Source organism: Heterodontus francisci, chromosome 2 (assembly GCF_036365525.1).
Source record: "Heterodontus francisci isolate sHetFra1 chromosome 2, sHetFra1.hap1, whole genome shotgun sequence".
Lineage (NCBI taxonomy): Eukaryota > Metazoa > Chordata > Chondrichthyes > Heterodontiformes > Heterodontidae > Heterodontus > Heterodontus francisci.
In genome coordinates this window covers 87,374,417-87,393,877 of record NC_090372.1, presented here as the reverse complement: position 1 = coordinate 87,393,877, position 19,461 = coordinate 87,374,417, and the positions used below count along the sequence as shown (strand labels likewise).

General features: G+C 42.3%; 1 protein-coding gene across 2 annotated transcripts in view; it reads left to right on the top strand.

Annotated features, from left to right (window-relative positions):
• Positions 1 to 1,939: 1,939 nt before the first annotated feature.
• The window catches only part of LOC137385171 (ubiquitin-conjugating enzyme E2 E2), a 401,363-nt gene continuing 383,841 nt past the window's right edge, over positions 1,940 to 19,461 (top strand). Inside the window, exons 1-3 of one of the 2 annotated variants that reach the window (XM_068060146.1) lie at positions 1,941 to 2,165; positions 2,653 to 2,695; positions 3,491 to 3,677. In XM_068060146.1, the coding sequence (XP_067916247.1) occupies positions 3,502 to 3,677 (176 nt within the window). In that variant the 5' untranslated portion in view covers positions 1,941 to 2,165; positions 2,653 to 2,695; positions 3,491 to 3,501. Of the gene's footprint in view, positions 2,166 to 2,652; positions 2,696 to 3,490; positions 3,678 to 19,461 lie in introns of both variants that reach the window. The other variant, XM_068060156.1, reaches the window with a different exon arrangement.

Here is a 19,461-nt window from a genome sequence, read left to right as displayed (position 1 = left end):
ATTTCTCTGGATTGAACTCCATCTGCCACTCTTCTGCCCATCTGACTAGTCCATTGATATCTTCCGGCAGTCTGCAGCTTTCTTCTTCATTATCAACCACTCGGCCAATTTTTGTACAATCAGCAAACTTCTTAATCATGCCCACTAAATTCAAGTCCAAATCATTGTTATATATTACAAAAAGCAAGAGACCAATTACTGAACCCTGCAGAACCCCACTGGAAACAGCCTTCCAGTCACAAAAACACCCATCGACCATTGCCCTTTGCTTCCTGCCTCCGAGCTAATTTTGGATCCAACTTGCCACTTTGCCTTGGATCCCATGGGGTTTTACTTTTGTGACCAGTCTGCCATATAGGAGCTTATCAAAAGCCTTGCTAAAATCCATATAGGCTACATCAAAAGCACTACCTTCGTTGACCCTCCTTGGTACCTCCTCAAACAGGCAGACACGATCTTCCCTTAACAAATCTGAGGTTGCAAACAGTGTGGTTCAGCCTGAGGCAGTAGTCAGAATTGATGGATGGCGAGTGAACGGAGTTTGTGACAGGGGAGTAGCCTGCTTCAGTCTACCCAAGATTTAACTGGAGGAAATTGCTGCTCTTCCATTACTGGACGCCAAAACACAGCCTGACAACACAAAGACAGTGAAGGGGTCAAGAGAGGTGGAGGTGAGATAGAGCTGGGTGTCATCAGCATACATGTGGAATTGTAATTGGACTTGTTTTTGGACGATGTCGCCGAGGGGCAGCATGTGGATGAGAAATAGGCGGAGGCCAAAATTAGATTCTTGGGGAACGCAGACAGGTTTTCTTTTCTTACTGGACTTCCTCTGCAAACTGCTGAGCTGATGGAGCACTAAATCCAAACTTTATTTTGTAATGTTTGGAACTTTTCAATCAATGGTCAAAGAAACAAAGCGCAGCACTGTCAGCTGAATAGGAAGGCTAGCAAATATCACACTTCGTTAGCATTGGAAAATGGTATATCTTCCACTGAAGCATCAGCTGTTGCGGTAATAACAATCTTATAACTGTTGCAAATAGCCGCAAAGCCGTAGCATGAAGAACAAACTTTCCTTCAATAAAAATTTGGCAACATGTAGGAAATAGTCAGAAAGTGCATACTTACTGGCATCTTGAAATTACTGCTCAGAAATCCACTGATATCATAGGCAGTATGTCTCACACAACAGTAATTTCCAGGTTATATTTTTAATATAGGAATGCACTGAATGAAAAATACTCTCCTTTAACTGTCTTTTCTCTTTAAGTTTTCATTACTATCAAACAGTAAAATCTTAAATATGATGAATATGTAAGCTAGAAGGAGAAATGAGCCAGTTGTTCAGGAATGCCTAAGCTCTTTATCTTCATAGGCTACTTAGGTTTTTGTCATGGAGTCTCCTGGGCCACATATATAGCTTCAATCAATGTTCCCATTAATTTTCATGTCCTAAGCTACAGATACTTACAAATCTTGGTGTTCTGATTTTGGATTTATGCATCAGTGAGATAATAATCCTAAACCCTTTACAAATTTCTGGGTGCACCAAATTTCAACAGGACAAACCAGCAGGAATGGCATTTATGTGGCAATACAAATGAGTTGTCTCAGCTTCCATGTAGTTTGGACACTCCTGGGCTCACAATGAGAAGTCATGATAAGCTAAGGATAACCTGCACTTAAGTTTGAATCCTAGCATCTCCTTGTCAACAGCAAAGAAATGTTATGAGGTTTTATGGTGCAGCTTTAACTGCATCCTATTGACTGCGGTGTGCCAGCCCATTTATTGTATCTGAACCAAGAGCAAGTTTCAGAGGTGTGATCGTGAAACTCTGATAAATTTGACGCTAAGACTTATCGTGTTTACTGGGTCGGTCAATACAACCATTTCAGTAACTCTCCTCCTCACGTGCACGCCATGTCGGAAGTAAGCAGTTAGCCTGACACCGCAGACTAAGTTAATGTTTTTTTTTAAAGTCAGATGCCTAAATAAATGACTTTGCCATGGGGACCGAGCTGATGCTTCTCTGGGAGTCACTTGCAGAAGCTAAACATGCTAAAACTTGTTGAGATGGGGAGGAAGAGAGACACGAATTGGATACCGGAGGGGTGGGAGTAAGCAGAAGTGAAGGACAGAGCGGCCACACTGGTCCTGAAAGGTGAGCGAGATCGGACGGCCCCGGGAGGGGAACGACCAGGACATTTGAACCGAGCAGGTGTTGGTGCTGTCTTGCCCCCTCCCCGGGTGCCTCTCTGTCACTCACTCACTTCAGTAGCGTTAATTCGATGTGTAACCGCCGGTGCGCGCGCCATCGCTCAGAAGAGAATGCGGCGGTTGGACTCAGCGCGTGCGCGCCCGCAGCCTGTGTCCCGCGTGTCCTCCCGCCGCCGCCGGGCGCGGTTGTCAGTGTCACTGCGGGAGGGGAAGCGCGCCCCCGCGAGGTGCGCGCGGCCACGTGTTGCTGAAGCGCTGATTCAGTTTCAAAGCGCGCGACGCTGCTCTCAGGAGGTCGAGCGCGCGCGCGAGCGGGTGGAAGCGGCGGCGAGGAGAGAGAGAGAGAGGGCTTCATATGTGTTGGGATTGGTGTTTTCCCCATCACTCCCATCTCCTCTTTTCAACTCTTTTCTTACTCCCCTCTTTTTCAGCATAACCCGAAGACAGGCAGCGTTTTTCCCGACCAGTATTCAGGTAATATCATCTTTTTAGGCAGAAGAAAAACCTTCTGTTCCTCCTCCCCGTAGCATTCACCACATCCTCTCAAAGCGACTCTACAGCTTCCAAATCCGGCCTGAAAGTTCGAGGCGAGAAGGGACGGTGTTTGTCTTTGTGTGATATTCCGGTGTGTGAGTGAGTGGGAACGATAAAGGCCTTTAACGCATCAGTCACTGCACACTGACTGATTTACAGTTTTTCATCTCAGACCCATTCCAAATGGGGAACTGATCTCCCTCCACCTCCCCCCGCCTCCCAATGAGAAGCAGTCTGGTGTTGAAAAGCTTCTTTCGTTTGTTATTTCTGCATCTCAAGCGCGCGTTTGACGTGGCTGTCAAATGTATGACTCGCTTCCCTCTCCTCCTCTTAGCACTTCGCTGGCACTGTATGTGAAACTTAATCTTGGAATTTACATTCTGTCGAAAAAATCTGTAGGGTGCCCATCGTACAAAACTTAATTTTTCTGCCTTCTTAATATTATGAAAAGTGATGCACTGAAAGACGTGATGGTGTTAACAATGTTTACATTTGGCGAATGTTTTAGATCTAACTAGATACCCTGACTAGATACACCCTGCTGTCGATTTCGATTCTGTATTGGAAATTGGCGTGTTTGCATTTTAAACTGTTTTAGCATTTACGAAATGGCAAAACATATGTGAGATGCTGGATCGTGCCTTTTAAAGACTTGAAACAAGACGATCTTTAACTTCGTTCCATGTCGCAGAGTTTATCAAATTGCTAATTTAATTTATTTGTTTTAAATTGCAGAACGGGCAAAGATGTCCAGTGAGCCGCAGAGGGCTGATGACAGCCCCAGTACCAGTAGTGGCAGCTCAGATGGAGATCAGCGTGAAAGTGCGCAGCAAGAACAAGAGAGGGAACTGCCACAGCCCAAGAAGAAGGATGCCAAGATTTCCAGTAAAACTGCTGCTAAACTTTCAACTAGTGCTAAAAGGTACCATCTTTTCCAAAGCTATCCTAGGAGGGAGGTTATACTAGTCAAAATACCAATGTTATGTTATCATCAGCAAAGTCAGACACACAATGTTTGTCATGGCAAAATTGTAACAATACAAAGTGGCACAGCTTTCTTCCCCTGATTTCAATGGGTAATTATCTTTTGTTCTATTCTTTTGAAAGATGCAGGTGTGGATGATTATCTCCCTAGATTAGAATTTATTACAGTGAAATAAATATGTACATTCCAAATTAACAGCTTTTATTATATTATTGTGAAGAATGTACACACACAAATAATTTTTCTATTCAAAATTGGGTCTAATAATTCCCTAGGTCACATGAAAATTATCTGATACCCTGGATGAACATTTATCCCTCAACCAACATCAAAAAACTCTGATCTGGTCACTTTCTTTTAGTTGTGTTTGTGACTTTGTGTGAAAATTGCCTGCTGCATTACAACAATGACTGTGCTTAAAGCTTTTGACTGCCTTTGGGATGTACTGAGAACATGAAAGGTGCTATATAAATACAAGTCCTTTCTTTCTAATGATTTTCTTAAAGCAAATCCTTTTAAGAGAGCTGTATATTAAAGGCAGTGCACAAATGCAAGTTATATTTCATAATTTGACACTACTGGTGTTAGTGCCAAATTTTCCACTAACAATAGTTTAAATCACAGTTGAGATATTTAGTTTTCTCAGGGCAATTCAAGATGAATATGATTTCTACTTAGTGTTGCCTCAAATCAATTCACATTGCATTAGGTGTTAAATTATCTACCTGACTCATGTACTAATATTTTTAATTGGCAGAAGGTATGGAACAATAACAAGTGTTTTAAACCAACTTTGATGAAATCCCCTATTTTACATCACAGCCAATTCTCAGCAGAAACAGTCTCAAATATTTTGAGCACAAGTTCTACACTTTCCCTGAAATAGTTACTTCTGCTTGACACATTGAGAACTGTAAATGTGAACCCATCTTTTATTAACAAGGCCAGCATACTACTTTTATTGTTTAAATTTTACCCACAGATCTATGGACCTACAAGTTGACAATAAATGCAATCTTTCAGTTCCGTTGTTAAACAATGTCAAGATGGGTCTCTCTTCACAATGCACTCGCTCTAGTATTGGTACGAAACTCATGCAGCTAGAGAATTATTGTATTCTGTAATGGTTTAAATTTGGGTACAATGTTAAACGGGCTACTGATTTGCTATGAGCCGATTTCATGCTACTAGCATAATCCAATTTTACCCCATTGTCTTAAAAGGTTGTGGGTTCAAATCATAATACAATCAAGAAGAGTTAACATGGTTTTGTGAAAGGGAAATTGTGTTTGAAAAATGTATTAGAGTTCTTTGAGGATGTAACAAGCAGGGTGGATAATGGGAAATCTGTAGATGTAGTGTATTTGGATTTCCAAAAGGCATTCAGTCAGGTGTCACATAAAAGGTTACTGCACAAGATAAGAGTTCATGGTGTTGGGGTAAGGTATGAGCATGGATAGAGCAGTGACTAACTAACAGGAAACAGAGAGTCGGGATAAATGGATCATTTTCAGGTTGGCAAACTGTAACTAGTGGAGTACCACAGGGCTCAGTGCTGAGGCCTCAACTATTTACAATCTATATTAATGACGTGGATGAAGGGACCAAGTGTACTGCAGCCAAATTTGGTGACGATACAAAGATAGGTAGGAAAACAAGTTGTGAGCAGGACACAGACAGTCTGCAAAGGGATGTAGATAAGTTAAGTGAGTGAGCAAAAATTTGGCAGATGGAGTATAATGTCGGGAAACAGGAGGTTGTCCACTTTGGTAGGAAGAATAGAAAAGCAGAATAGTATCTAAATAGAGCGAAACTGCAGAATGCTGTGGTACAGGGGGATCGGGGTGTCCTCCGACATGAATCACAAAAGTTAGCATGCAGGAATGTATGATGGCATTAAGAGAGCTTCTGGGCCAACCATCAAGAAGATCGCCCCCCTCAAATCTAAATCAGGGGACACAATCACTGACCAACGCAAACAAATGGACCGCTGGGTTGAGCACTACCTAGAACTGTACTCCAGGGAGAATGTTGTCACTGAGACCGCCCTCAATGCAGCCCAGCCTCTGCCAGTCATGGATGAGCTGGACATACAGCCAACAAAATCGGAACTCAGTAATGCCATTGATTCTCCAGCCAGTGGAAAAGCCCCTGGGAAGGACGGCATTACCCCTGGAATAATTAAGCCTGCTATACTCTCAGCACTCTATGAACTGCTTTCCTGTGCTGGGATGAGGGAGCAGTATCACAGGACATGCGCGATGCCAATATCATCACCCTCTATAAAAACAAAGGTGACCGCAGTGACTGCAACAGCTACCGTGGAATCTCCCTGCTCAGCATAGTGGGGAAAGTCTTCGCTCGAGTCGCTTTAAACAGGCTCCAGAAGCTGGCCAAGCGTGTCTACCCTGAGGCACAGTGTGGCTTTCGAGCAGAGAGATCGACCATTGACATGCTGTTCTCCCTTCGTGAGCTACAGGAGAAATGCCGCGAACAACAGATGATCCTCTACGTTGCTTTCATTGATCTCACCAAAGCCTTTGACCTCGTCAGCAGACGTGGTCTCTTCAGACTACTAGATAAGATTGGATGTCCACCAAAGCTACAAAGTATCATCACCTCATTCCATGACAATATGAAAGGCACAATTCAACCTCATCAGACCCCTTTCATATCCTGAGTGGCGTGAAACAGGGCTGTGTTCTCGCACCTACACTGTTTGGGATTTTCTTCTCCCTGCTGCTCTCACATGCGTTCAAGTCTTCAGAAGAAGGAATTTTCCTCTACGCAAGATCAGGTGGCAGGTTGTTCAACCTTGCCCGTATAAGAGCGAAGAACAAAGTACGGAAAGTCCTCATCAGGGAACTTCTCTTTGCTGACGATGCTGCATTAACATCTCACTCTGAAGAGTGTCTGCAGAATCTCATCGACAGGTTTGCGGCTGCCTGCAACGAATTTGGCCTAACCATCAGCCTCAAGAGAATGAACATCATGGGACAGGACGTCAGAAATGCTCCATCCATCAATATCGGCGACCACGCTCTGGAAGTGGTTCAAGTGTTCACCTACCTAGGCTCAACTATCACCAGTAACCTATCTCTCGATGCAGAAATCAACAAGCGCATGGGAAAGGCATCCACTGCTATGTCCAGACTGGCCAAGAGAGTGTGGGAAAATGGCGCACTGACATGGAACACAGAAGTCCGAGTGTATCAAGCCTGTGTCCTCAGTACCTTGCTCTACGGCAGCGAGGCCTGGATAACGTATGTCAGCCAAGAGTGACGTCTCAATTCATTCCATCTTCGCTGCCTCCGGAGAATCCTTGGCATCAGGAGGCAGGACCGTATCTCCAACACAGAAGTCCTCGAGGCGGCCAACATCCCCAGCTTATACACACTACTGAGTCAGTGGCGCCTGAGATGGCTTGGCATGTGAGCCGCATGGAAGATGGCAGGATCCCCAAGGACACATTGTACAATGAGCTCGCCACTGGTATCAGACCCACCGGCCGTCCATGTCTCCGCTTTAACGACGTCTGCAAACGCGACATGAAGTCCTGTGACATTGATCACAAGTCGTGGGAGTCAGTTGCCAGCGATCGCCAGAGCTGGCGGGCAGCCATAAAGACAGGGCTAAAGTGTGGCGAGTCGAAGAGACTTAGCAGTTGGCAGGAAAAAAGACAGAAGTGCAAGGGGAGAGCCAACTGCGAAACAGCCCTGACAACCAATTTTATCTGCAGCACCTGTGGAAGAGTCTGTCACTCTAGTATTGGCCTTTATAGCCACTCCAGGCGCTGCTCCACAAACCACTGACCACCTCCAGGCGCTTACCCATTGTCTCCCGAGACAAGGAGGCCAAAGAAGAAGAAGAAGGAGCATGCAGGAACAATGAGTAATTCAGAAGTCAAATGGACTGTTGATCTTTGTTGCAAGGGGAATGGAGTATAAAAGTAGGGAAGTCTTGCGACAACTGTACAGGGCGTTGGTGAGATCACACTTGCAGTACTGCATACAGTTTTGGTCCCCTTATTAAAGGAGGGATATACTTGCATTGGAGGCAGTTCAGAGAAGGTTCACTCTGTTGATTCCTGGGATGAAAGGGTTGCCTTATGAGGAAAGCTTGAGCAGGTGAGGCCTATATTCATCGGAGTTTAGAAGAATGAGAGGTGATCTTATTGCAACATATAAGATTCTGAGGGGGTTTGACAGGGTAAATGCTGAAAGGATGTTTCTCCTTATGGGGGAATCAGGAACTAGGGGGCACAGTTTCAGAATAAGGGGTCTCCCATTTAAGATGGAGATGAGCAGGAATTTCTTCTCTCAGAGGGGCATTAACCTTTGGAATTCCCTACTCCAGAGAGCAGTGGAGGCTGGGTCATTAAATATATTCAAGGCTGAGTTAGACAAATTTTTGATCTACAATGGAGTCAAGGGTATGGGCGGTCGGCAGGAAGGCGGAGTTGAAGCCATGATCAGATCAGCCATGAATGGCAGAGTAGGCTCAAGGGGCCGAATGTTAAGCTGGATTTCAGCATCCACCAAGCATATCATATAGACAGACACTCCAGTGTGAAACTACAGGAATGTAGCATGACTAAAGGTGTCATTCTTTGAATGGGATATTAAACTAAGGGCTCCGTCTGCCTAGTCCAGTGGCTGAGATGGAGGTAAAATATTTCAAAATACTGTTTGAGGAAAAGCACAGAATTCTGCACATGTCCTGACCAGCGTTCTTTCCTCAACTAACGGCATTGAAAATCGATTAACTGGTTATTCATCTCATTGCTATTTATGGGATCTTGTTGTGTGCAGAGTGGCTGCCACACTTACTTAGTTCAACGTGGCTTATTGTGTAGCGTTACGAGACTTTTCTGAATGAAAGTGATGCGCAGTTATATTAATGACATTTCTCTTATCAAAAAAAACCTTCTCTTCCTGGTGATGTTGAACAAATATAACTATGTTACTCCTTGTTTGTTAAACCTAATGTATTGCAGTGAGAATTTTTCTCATCTGCTGCCAGAGAGTAGTGAATGGAATATCCAAATAGGTGCATAGTTATCTTTTGTTCCTTCTACACAACATATGGATGAAGGCTGTCTCGCTTTCTTTTTGCCATTTCTAATAGACGCATAGAATAGTTATAGCATAGAAGGAGGCCATTCAGCCTGTCATGTCCATGCCAGCCCTCTGTAAGAGCAACTCAGCTAGTCCCACTCCCTCGCCTTTTCCCTGTAGCCCTGCAAATCTTTTCTCTTCAGATAATTATCCAATTCCCTTTTGAAAGCCATGATTGAATCTGCCTCCACCACACTCTCAGGCAGTGCAATACAGATCACAACCACTTGCTGCATAAAAAGTTTTCCCTTAAGTCGCCTCTGGTTCTTTTGTCATTCACTTTAAATTGGTGTCCTCTGGTTCTCGACCCGTCCATCAATATGAACAGTTTCTCCCTATCTGCTTTCTCCAGATTCCTCATGATTCTGAACACCTCTATCAAATCTTCTCTCAACCTTCTCTTCCATATAGAGAACAGTTCTAGCTTTACCAATCTATCCACATAACTGAAGTATCTCAACCCATCAAACCAGAAAGATTCTCATAAATCTTTCCTGCACCCTCTCCAATGCATTCATGTCCTTCTTAAAGTCTGGTGCCCAGAATTGGACACATTACTCCAGTTGAGGGCAAACCAGTGTTTTATAAAAGTTCACCATAACTTTCTTGTTTTTGTACTCCATGCCTCTATTTATAAACCCCTCGAACCTATATGCCTTATTAATTGCTTTCTTAACCTGCCCTGCCAATTTCAACGATTTATGCACATATACCCCAGGTGCCTTTGCTCTTGTATCCCCTTTAGAATTTTATCCTTTATTTTATATTGCCTTTCCTCGTTCTTCCTAACAAAATGGTTGCAGTACCACAAAGAGGGAAAAATTGGGTAGGGGGTTAGTAGTGATGCAGACCTACCCCTCTTTTAAAACTTATTCCCAACTGGCAGTGCTGAGTAGAGGAAAATTGTGTACCTGATGGTAACTCCATTATATAAATAATACCAACAACAGCAACTTGTATTTATATAGTACCTTTAACCTATTAAAATGTCCCAAGGTGCTTCACAGGAGCATTATAAAGCAAAATTGGACACCGAGCCACATAAGGCAATATTTGGGCAGATGGCCAATAGCTTGATCAAAGAAGAAGGTTTTAAGCAGCTTTTTAAAGGAAGAAAGAGAGGTAGAAAGTCTGAGAGGTGTAGGGAGGGAATTCCAGAGCTTAGGGCCTAGACAGCTGAATGCATGGCCATCAATAGTGGAGCAATTAAAATCAGGGATGCTCAAGAAGCCAGAATTGGATGAGCGCAGATATCTCTGAGGTTGGTGGGGCTGGATGAGATTACAGAGATAGGGAGGGGCAAGGGATTTGAAAACAAGGATGAGAATTTTAAAATCAAGGCATTGCTTGGCCATTGTAGGTCAGCGAGCAAAGGGGTGATAGGTGAATGGGACTTGGTGTGAGTAAGGACATGGGCAGCAGAGTTTTGGATGACCTCAAATTTAGAGAGAGTAGAATGTGGGAGGCTGGCCAGAAGTGTATTGGGAATAGTCAAGTCTTGAGGTAACAAAGGCATGAATGAGGATTTCAGCAGCAGATGAGCTGAGGCAGGGGCGAAGTCGGGCAATGTAACCGACGTGGAAACAGGTGGTCTTAATCATGGCACAGATATGTGGTCGAAGCTTGTCTCGGGTTCAGAGCAGTCTGGTTTAGTCTCAGACATTTGCCAGGGAGAGGAATGGAGTTGGTAGCAAAGGAATGGAGCCAAGCCAAAAATGTTTCTAGTGCTAGTGGTTAAGACATTCGCCAGTTACTATCCAGAGTAAAATTCTGCCCATTACAGTCTAAATAATATTGCATTTTCATTGCTTTCTTTCAAAAGAACATGCATATATTTAGCACTTTTTATATCTGTATGATATCTCAGAGTGCGTCATGGCTAGATAGACTTTTGAACTGTGTTCATTGTTATAACATAGGCAAATGCAGCAGCTAGTTTGCACAGATAAAATGATGCCACTTATAGCAATCAGATGGATGACTAGATAATCTGTTTTAGTGAGGTTAGTTGAAATAGCAGTATTAGCTAGGACATTAGGAGGTCTCTTTTTCAATTAGTCCATGACATCTTTTATGTCCACCTGAAAGACAACACACCCTTAGTATCACTGAAGTGTCAGCCAAGGTTATGCACTGACCCAGAGGTGAAAGTGTTACCACTGAGCCAAGGCTAAATAGCTTCTTCCTTAGTTCTTTTCGTTAGTCAAATCAATTTAAAAGTGACAGCAACCATCTTATTTTAATGTAACAATACATGAAAAATGGTAAGATCTGAAGAAAACAATAAACAGCAGTACTTTAAGTCAGATGAAATGTAAATAAATTTTGAAGTGGATAAAATAAAGAGAAACATTAATTTCACATTGTTGAAGGCTCTATTGCCCTTCCTTACAAATCAGCTCTTAATTTAGCAAGTGTATTTTATTGAAAATGTCTCGTCACAACCTAAAATATTATGAATCTAAATTGTGGTAAGTGCACTTTTCCATTTTGTTAAAAGCTGTTCTCCTAGTATTTATGCTAATGGATCATTTTTCAAAGGTGGAAAGATATTTATAGGTGTTTATTTTCTTTCTGATTAGCTTAGAAGATGTTAAATTTGCTATTGCATTTATTCCACTTTCCAAATACAAATATTGTAGTCACATAATACAGTGCTGACAATTATTTTTTTTTTATTCATTCATGGGATGTGGGCGTCGCTGGCCAGGCCAGCATTTATTGCCCATCCCTAATTGCCCTTGAGAAGGTGGTTGTGAGCTGCCTTCTTGAACCACTGCAGTCCATGTGGGGTAGGTACACCCACAGTGCTGCTAGGAAGGGAGTTCCAGGATTTTGACCCAGCGACAGTGAAGGAACGGCAATATAGTTCCAAGTCAGGATGGTGTGTGACTTGGAGGGGAACTTGCAGGTGGTGGTGTTCCCATGCATTTGCTGCCCTTGTCCCTCTAGTTGGTAGAGGTCGCGGGTTTGGAAGGTGTTGTCTAAGGAGCCTTGGTGCGTTGCTGCAGTGCATCTTGTAGATGGTACACACTGCTGCCACTGTGTGTCGGTGGTGGAGGGAGTGAATGTTTGTAGATGGGGTGCCAATCAAGCGGGCTGCTTTGTCCTGGTTGGTGTCGAGCTTCTTGAGTGTTGTTGGAGTTGCACCTATCAAGGCAAATGGAGAGTATTCCATCACACTCCTGACTTATACTGCCAATTGTAATATCTCACAAATTCACACTTGCATATATTAAACTTTCCAACTTTTTTTATAACACAGCAGCACTATATTACTGTAAATAAATACTGTACAAGTTTTTTTCAAACAGAATTTACATGGCTAAATTGGAAGAGGGCTAATTTAAATGCGATGAGAAGGGATCTAGCCAGGAGAAAATGGAACCAAAGACTTGCAGGAAAAACCGTAACAGAACAATGGTTATCTTTAAGGGAGAGATGCTTCAGGTACAGGCTAGGCACGTTCCAACAAGGGTGAAAGAGAGAGGAACCAAAAACAGAGCTCCTTGGATGAAGAGGGAGTTAGAGATTATGATGAAACAAAAAAATGAGGGTGTATGATGCATGTCAGGTGAATTCTTCAAGTGAGAACCAGACCAAATACAATAAGTTGGGAGAGGAAATGAAGATGAAAATAAGATTGGCAAATAGAGAATATGGAAATAGATAGGCAGTCAATGTAAAAGGGAACCCAAAAATCTTCTACCGGCATGTAAATAGTAAGCGGTAGTAAGAGGTGGAATGGGGCCTGTTAGGGACGAAGAGGGTAATATATGCTTAGAGGCGCAGGGCAAGGCTAGAATACTTAAGAGTACTTTGTAGCGCTGCTTACTAAGGAAGAGGAATCTGACAAAATATTGGGCATTATCTTTTAACCCTTTCTTGGAGGTTTACACCCCTAACCAAACTGCCCTCCCCAGTTCTTTTGATTGGTCTCAGGTGAGTGTGTTCGCTTTCTCATTGCTTTCTTAAACTGACAGACAGCTAGGGCAGCACCATCCATTAAATGGCTGCTTTGTTCTCTAGAGATAGGGAGTCACACATTTTACAGGAATTAGGATCGTGTGATTTCCAGGAATTCTGCTTATCACCGCAAACTGAGGAGACCACATGATTTCCAGAATCTGAACTGTGAGGGGATCATGTCCAGGAAAAGGTCTTCACATTTGATATTGTTTTATAAATGAAATTATTAAGGGCGCATAATATTTTCAACCATGACAAAAGTTACATAATCTCGAAACTAATATAAAACTAGAAGCTACTTCTTATAGCAACTAGGATGTATAATAATGTATATAAAATATGGTGTATAAAAAATATGGCAGGAAGATTTCAAAATACACTGGATTGATACATGTGCACAGATAAATTGATCGGGACATAGTTCACATTGTTACAGAATCCCCACCTGAGGATAACATGCTTCATAGCATTGATTCTTTACAATTAATTATATCTGATAACTGAGGTTACCCAATCCAAACGGTTGGTTAGCCCTGCAATTTCTTAATCAAACATCTCAAATACCACAGCTGGCTGACAGACTTGACTTCATGGATATGAGGTACCACAAAGCCATTCTTGGCGCCTTCAGTTATCACATACGAACATACAAATTAGGAGCAGGAGTAGGCCACTCGGCCCCTCGAGCCTGCTCCACCATTTAATAAGATCATGGCTGATCTGATTGTAACCTGAACTCCACATTCCTACCTACCTCCAATAACCTTTCACCCCCTTTGCTTATCAAGAATCTATCTACCCCTGCCTTAAAAATATTCCTGCACCTTTGAGGAAGAGAGTTCCATGACTCACGACCCTCTGAGAGAAAACAATTCTCCTCGTCTCTGTCTTAAATGGGCGCCCTCTTATTTTTAAACAGTGACCCCTAGTTCTAGATTCGCCCACAAGAGGTAACATCCTTTCCACAACCACCCTGTCCAGACCCCCTCAGAATCTGATATGTTTCAATCAAGTTGCCTCTTACTCTTCTAACCTCTAGCGGATACAAGCCTAGCCTGTCCAACCTTTCATCATAAGACAATCCGCCCATTCCAGGTATTAGTCTAGTGAACCTTCTCTGAACTGCTTCCGACGCACTTACATCCTTCCTTAAATAAGGAGACCAATACTGTATACAGTACTCCAGATGTGGCAAGATCTTACTCCCTGATGCTTTGTCTCATTACTGTTCATTACCATTCTGTCTTCCTCTAGCCCATGCGTGGGGTGTTTTACACATAATAGGATGAATTTTAATGGCCCCTCGTGGCGCGAGTCGCGGCACGGGGGCTGGTAAAATCCTGCGGGGAGAGGCCCGCCTTGACTCGCGACGTCAAGATGGGCCCGCCGCATATTACCAGCGGCGGCGGGACCTCAGTGCGGCCCCCCCCCCACTGCCAGACGGCGGGTCCTTCATCTCCATATTAAAATGAGGCTTAATGAAATTCAAATTAACCTACCTGCAGGTAGCGGTCAACCCACTCTGATATTACGGCCGCTGTTCGTGCTCCGCTTGCCTTCGGAATTCCACATGGAGTTCCAGGCGAGAACCTGGTGGGGAGGGGGAGCACTATAATTTTCAGGGCGGTAGGGGTGGAGGAGCAGGGAAATCAATTTTAATTGGATGTGGGGATGGTGGGAAGAGGTTGAGAGTCAAAGGGAACTAATTTCAGGGGGGATAATTCTGGATACTAATAAAAGTTTGTTATGCGGGGAGAGAGCAATTAATATATAAATTACCCATTGGGGGTTGGGAGATGAGATTTAGAGTTGAAATTTAAATTTATTTTCATTTCCCGGAGATCGGGACCTTTAAAGGTTAAAATGTTACTGCAGGGCCTGAAGCCCTTTAAAAACAGTGCCGGCACCTGTGCAGTGGTGCCGGACGCCTTTGCTGGGGATGTGGCGGCCGCCCTCTTATGTCATCGGGGGGGGCGGCTGCCCTCTTATGTCATCGGGGGGGCGGCTGCTCCGCCCCCTCTATTTAAATGAGCCCCCGCGCAAAATATCGTGGGGGCTCGTGGCCGCTGAATGCGGGCACCGCGCTGAGTTTAAAGGGCGCCGCCATGGAGCGCGGCGCCCTAATAAAATTCAGCCCAATTTTTCCAACATCATTTATGGGTCCTGTTTCCCCTTTCCGTCACTCCTGAGGATTGGGGGGAGGGGTGAGAAATATGCAATTTATGCCTGATTCCCAAGATTTCCTATACCTGGGTGAAAATTTTTCAAATGTGATCCTGATCCCTGAATATTATCGATTGGTTTGGCACTCCCCACCTACAGATCACCTTACTCAATAACATTAAACATGTATGGACCTAAAAGATTCTCCAGCTCTCCCTCTACCGGCATTCAACTTGTGGAAAGTTCTTGCTACGTATCAGTTTTATTTTCCCAGCCCTTAAACTGTCTCTCTGAGCTTTAATTTTACTCCTTCTGACCATTACCAGTTTGTTTAATTTATCCTGATTATTGTAAAGTGGTTTCTCTATGGAGTATGTGTCAATGCCTTGATAATTTAAAGTGTTCTCTCACTCCACTGGCCACGTTAACCATTTCATGTTGTTTTGTTGTCAGGTACCTGCGTATGTCTGAGACACATTCTTCAGTGCATTTTACCATGCATTTTTTTTCATGTTAGTTGCTCCACGTGTAACAGATCACAATTTCACACTTACACAGGTATCCCAATATCAAGCCACATGTTCCTCTGATACAGTCTTTCTTGACTTTCAGGTGATCTTATCAAAAGGTCGGGGTGGGGGGGTGGTATCTGTCTCGAGACCTTTGCTTATCTCCCCCTGCATGGTCCCGATGCCTCGGGTAATGGCCAGACTACCAAATGCAGTTCTCTTTTTTTTAAAAAACTCACAGGCAAGGACACAAACATCTCCAAGAGAAAGCTATTAAACCATTAGGCCTATCAACACTTTCCTGACTTTCACTGGAAAATTCTGGACTTCTTGGGAACTCTGCACTACATTAATTTAATGATGTTTGTTCCCAAAATTCCTTAATAAACTCTCTCATCAGCCAGATTTAATTCCCAATTCCTATTTGGTGATGTGATTTTCCTATCTTTATCTTCTGTCCCATTAATAACAATTTTATTCAATTTTTGAGCCCTGGAGAATCTTTACTATCCAATACTCATTAAAACTGAAATCAAACATTCTCATTTGATTCCAGGCATTAACATATTTTGTTTGTTCTTTATTTTAGATGACCTTTTATTACTCAAAAGTAATCTACGAAATTGTACTCATATTTTTTCAAAATTATCCCAATTTCAAATAGCGGTGTTGTTGGGGCTGACATGTTTTGTTAGTGTTTAGTTTATTTTTCCCCAAAAATTCTATTTCTTAATATTCATAGACTTTTTTTTAGGAATTTGATTATCTTCTTAAACTTCAGGTAAATTTTCCCTTTAAATGTTTAGAATAGAAATTTGTCAATTTACTTTATTAATTCCAATTTCAAAAATAAATATGCCCAGGCTTGGTGGTTTTAAAATGGTGCTTTCACAACAGAGACAAAAGTACTTGCAATTAGTTTAGAGGTAACTTTCCCATCTCCTGTTCTCGTGCACTTTGTCTCAAAAGATGACAAATGACAAAAGTCTTTAAAAAGGCAAAGCCTTTAAGCTAAATCATGATTATGTTGTGATATTTGATGTCTGCAGTTAAGTTCTTAAATTTTTAAAGTTGATGAATCTCTTGTGGCACCATTGTTGCCTTTTTAAAAAAAAACACAAAGAATACTTTTGGCCCTGGCCAACAGCCCAATAGGTTAATTTGTCCAAACATATCTGTTTTAAAAACTTAATATTTCATAATGCCCAATATATATAAATTTTCATCCAACAATCGAAAAGTTGTGGTGAACTAACAATTATTTTTCAATTCTTTTGCTACCTTTTCTTCAGCTATGCCCAAATTTCATAATACATATTCTCAGAGAAGACAGCTTTTTCGATTAAACTCCAACTATTTCCAAACATTCCTTTTTTTTCTAAATTTCAATTCACACTAATAAACATTTAATATGAGCCTTCTTTTCTGGAATTAAAGACTCTCTCATACCTTAAGATAACTTCCAACTTCATTGTAGCCACTAATTAAATTTCAGTTTTCCCAACTTAACAGGTTAGTTAACCTTGATAATTTAAACTTAATTCAGACCAATACTTATTAACTACACACACAACAGAATTAGCACGTGCTTTTTTTTTAAAAAGAGAGATAAATTACATCACTTGTCTTGTTCTTTCTTCAGGCGCCTTTTCAAATGACTGTAATAAAATTATAGATAAGGAACAAAACTAAAGAAAAGTCAGCTTTCACAGTTAAATAAAACCTCCAACATTCTCACAACAAAAGACTTCTTGTTTAATTTCCCTTGGCACGGAAGCTGGCCAGCAGTCCCAGTGATGGTTCCAACTTTAAGTTTGTCTTTTAACTTATTTCCTTTCCTGTCTTTTTCCCTGCTGCGCAATCTTAAAAGCATTTCCTCAAACAGAAGCTGACAGCTTTTATTATCGGCCTAAGTGATGATTTCAACTCCGAAGTTTTTTCTCACATTTTGAACTGTCCACTCAGCAGCCCATCTTGTCTGGCTGCCACTGCCGCGATGGTGCTAGCATCTGCCAGTTGCCTACCAAATCTATTTTAAGTTCTGAAATTTTCACTTTACACTGAGTGTGGTCCTTCTCTCTCTGGGGTTGCTTAAGTGCTTATCAGAGGGCTTCGCTGAAATCTTCCAGGCCCTGCTTAAGTTTTTCATTCTCTTTCAGACATATTTCAGGCTCTGTTTCAGCTCTTGCGCTTCTTGTATAGCACTCCCTGCCTGTAGAGCAGTCATGTTCTGTTGTTGTATGGGAGCGGAAGACTGTTCCATCACCATTTCTAAGACACGGACCTGCCTTTTAAATTCTCAATTTCTTCCTGCTGTTTTTTCTGCTGTGCTCATCATCTCTCTGGGCACAATAAAAGGCTGTTTAGGCTACTAACTTAGTTGCTTTGTCTGGCTTAATTTTCTTTTGACTTACTCATTCCTGGATAAAGTTAACTACTTCTTCAAAGAGTGCTCTATCCCCCTTAAACAGACATTCTATTTATTTTTTATTTAGAGATACAGCACTGAAACAGGCCCTTCGGCCCACCGAGTCTGTGCCGACCATCAACCATCCATTTATACTAATCTTACACTCATCCCATATTCCTACCACATCCCCACCTGTACTTATATTTCCCTATCATCTACCTATACTAGGGGCAATTTATAATGGCCAATTTACCTACCAACCTGCAAGTCTTTTGGCTGTGGGAGGAAACTGGAGCACCCGGAGAAAACCCACGCAGACACAGGGAGAACTTGCAAACTCCACACAGGCAGTACCCAGATTTGAACCCGGGTCACTGGGGCTGTGCGGCTGCGGTGCTAACCACTGCGCCACTGTGTCAATAACTTTTTTACCGCTTCCATGTACACTTTATTGACCTTGTCTTTATACACTGCGACTATTCTTTTTGCAGCCATCATTTATTAGACCCTAAAAGTCGAGAACTATCAGCGTGAAAAAACTACACTCCCCTGAAGGGTTTCCCCGGTGTGGGTGTTGAGCAGGCAGCCACTCCCGAAGTCCAATTTGTTACAAACTAATTGTCTGCAGAGTCATGTCCCATCTGGTGTGCCAATTTGTAAAGGTTCTGGGTGGTTCTGAACCTTATTCGGGTTCTTGGACAAGACAAAACAGTTACAGTGCAACAAATTAAGAGGATTTATTAAGTAATAAAATTATACTTAACAGCCAGGTGATAGATTACAAGTCACGCACGGCCTTTACTCTCTGGGCGCTTAGACACAGATCGTTGCTAGTTCTGGCCTCTTCTTCTTTCTTTTTCTTTCTTCAGTAAAGCTGTGTGCCAAAGGCTACCGGGCACAGTTTTGTAACCCTTTCTTGGAGGTTTACACCCCTAACCAAATGACCCTCCCAGTTCTTTTGATTGGTCTCAGGTGCGTATGATCGCTTTCTCATTGGTTTCTTCAAGTGACAGACACCTAGGTTAGTGCTATCCATTAAATGGCCCCTTTGTTCTCTAGAGATAAGGGGTCACATGCTTATCACTACAAGCTGAGACCACATGATTTCCAGGAGTCCGAAATGTGAGCAGATCATGTGGTTTCCAGGAAAAGGTCTTCACATCTCATTTTTTTTTAAATGAAATTATTAAGGGCGCATAATGTTTTCAACCATGACAAAAGTTACATAATCTCAAAACTAATTCAAAACTAGAAGCTAGTTCATATAGCAACTAGGTTGTACAACAAGTATAACAATGTATATTGTTATGACTGACCACTCCTGTCAAAGCCCCCAATCAAAATAAACGATTCTGATTGTGGTGGGACCAATGCACTATTAATTCAATCCCGTCATTCCACAGATCGGCTAACATATCATTTAAAACTTTCCAAATTAACGAAAGACCCAGCCAAATTGTACCATCTATTAATCCCCGAATGAGGCTACCAAAACCAGGTGTCTTTAAATCAACACATTAACTCTTTAATTAGAAGAACTAAATTCTTAAACA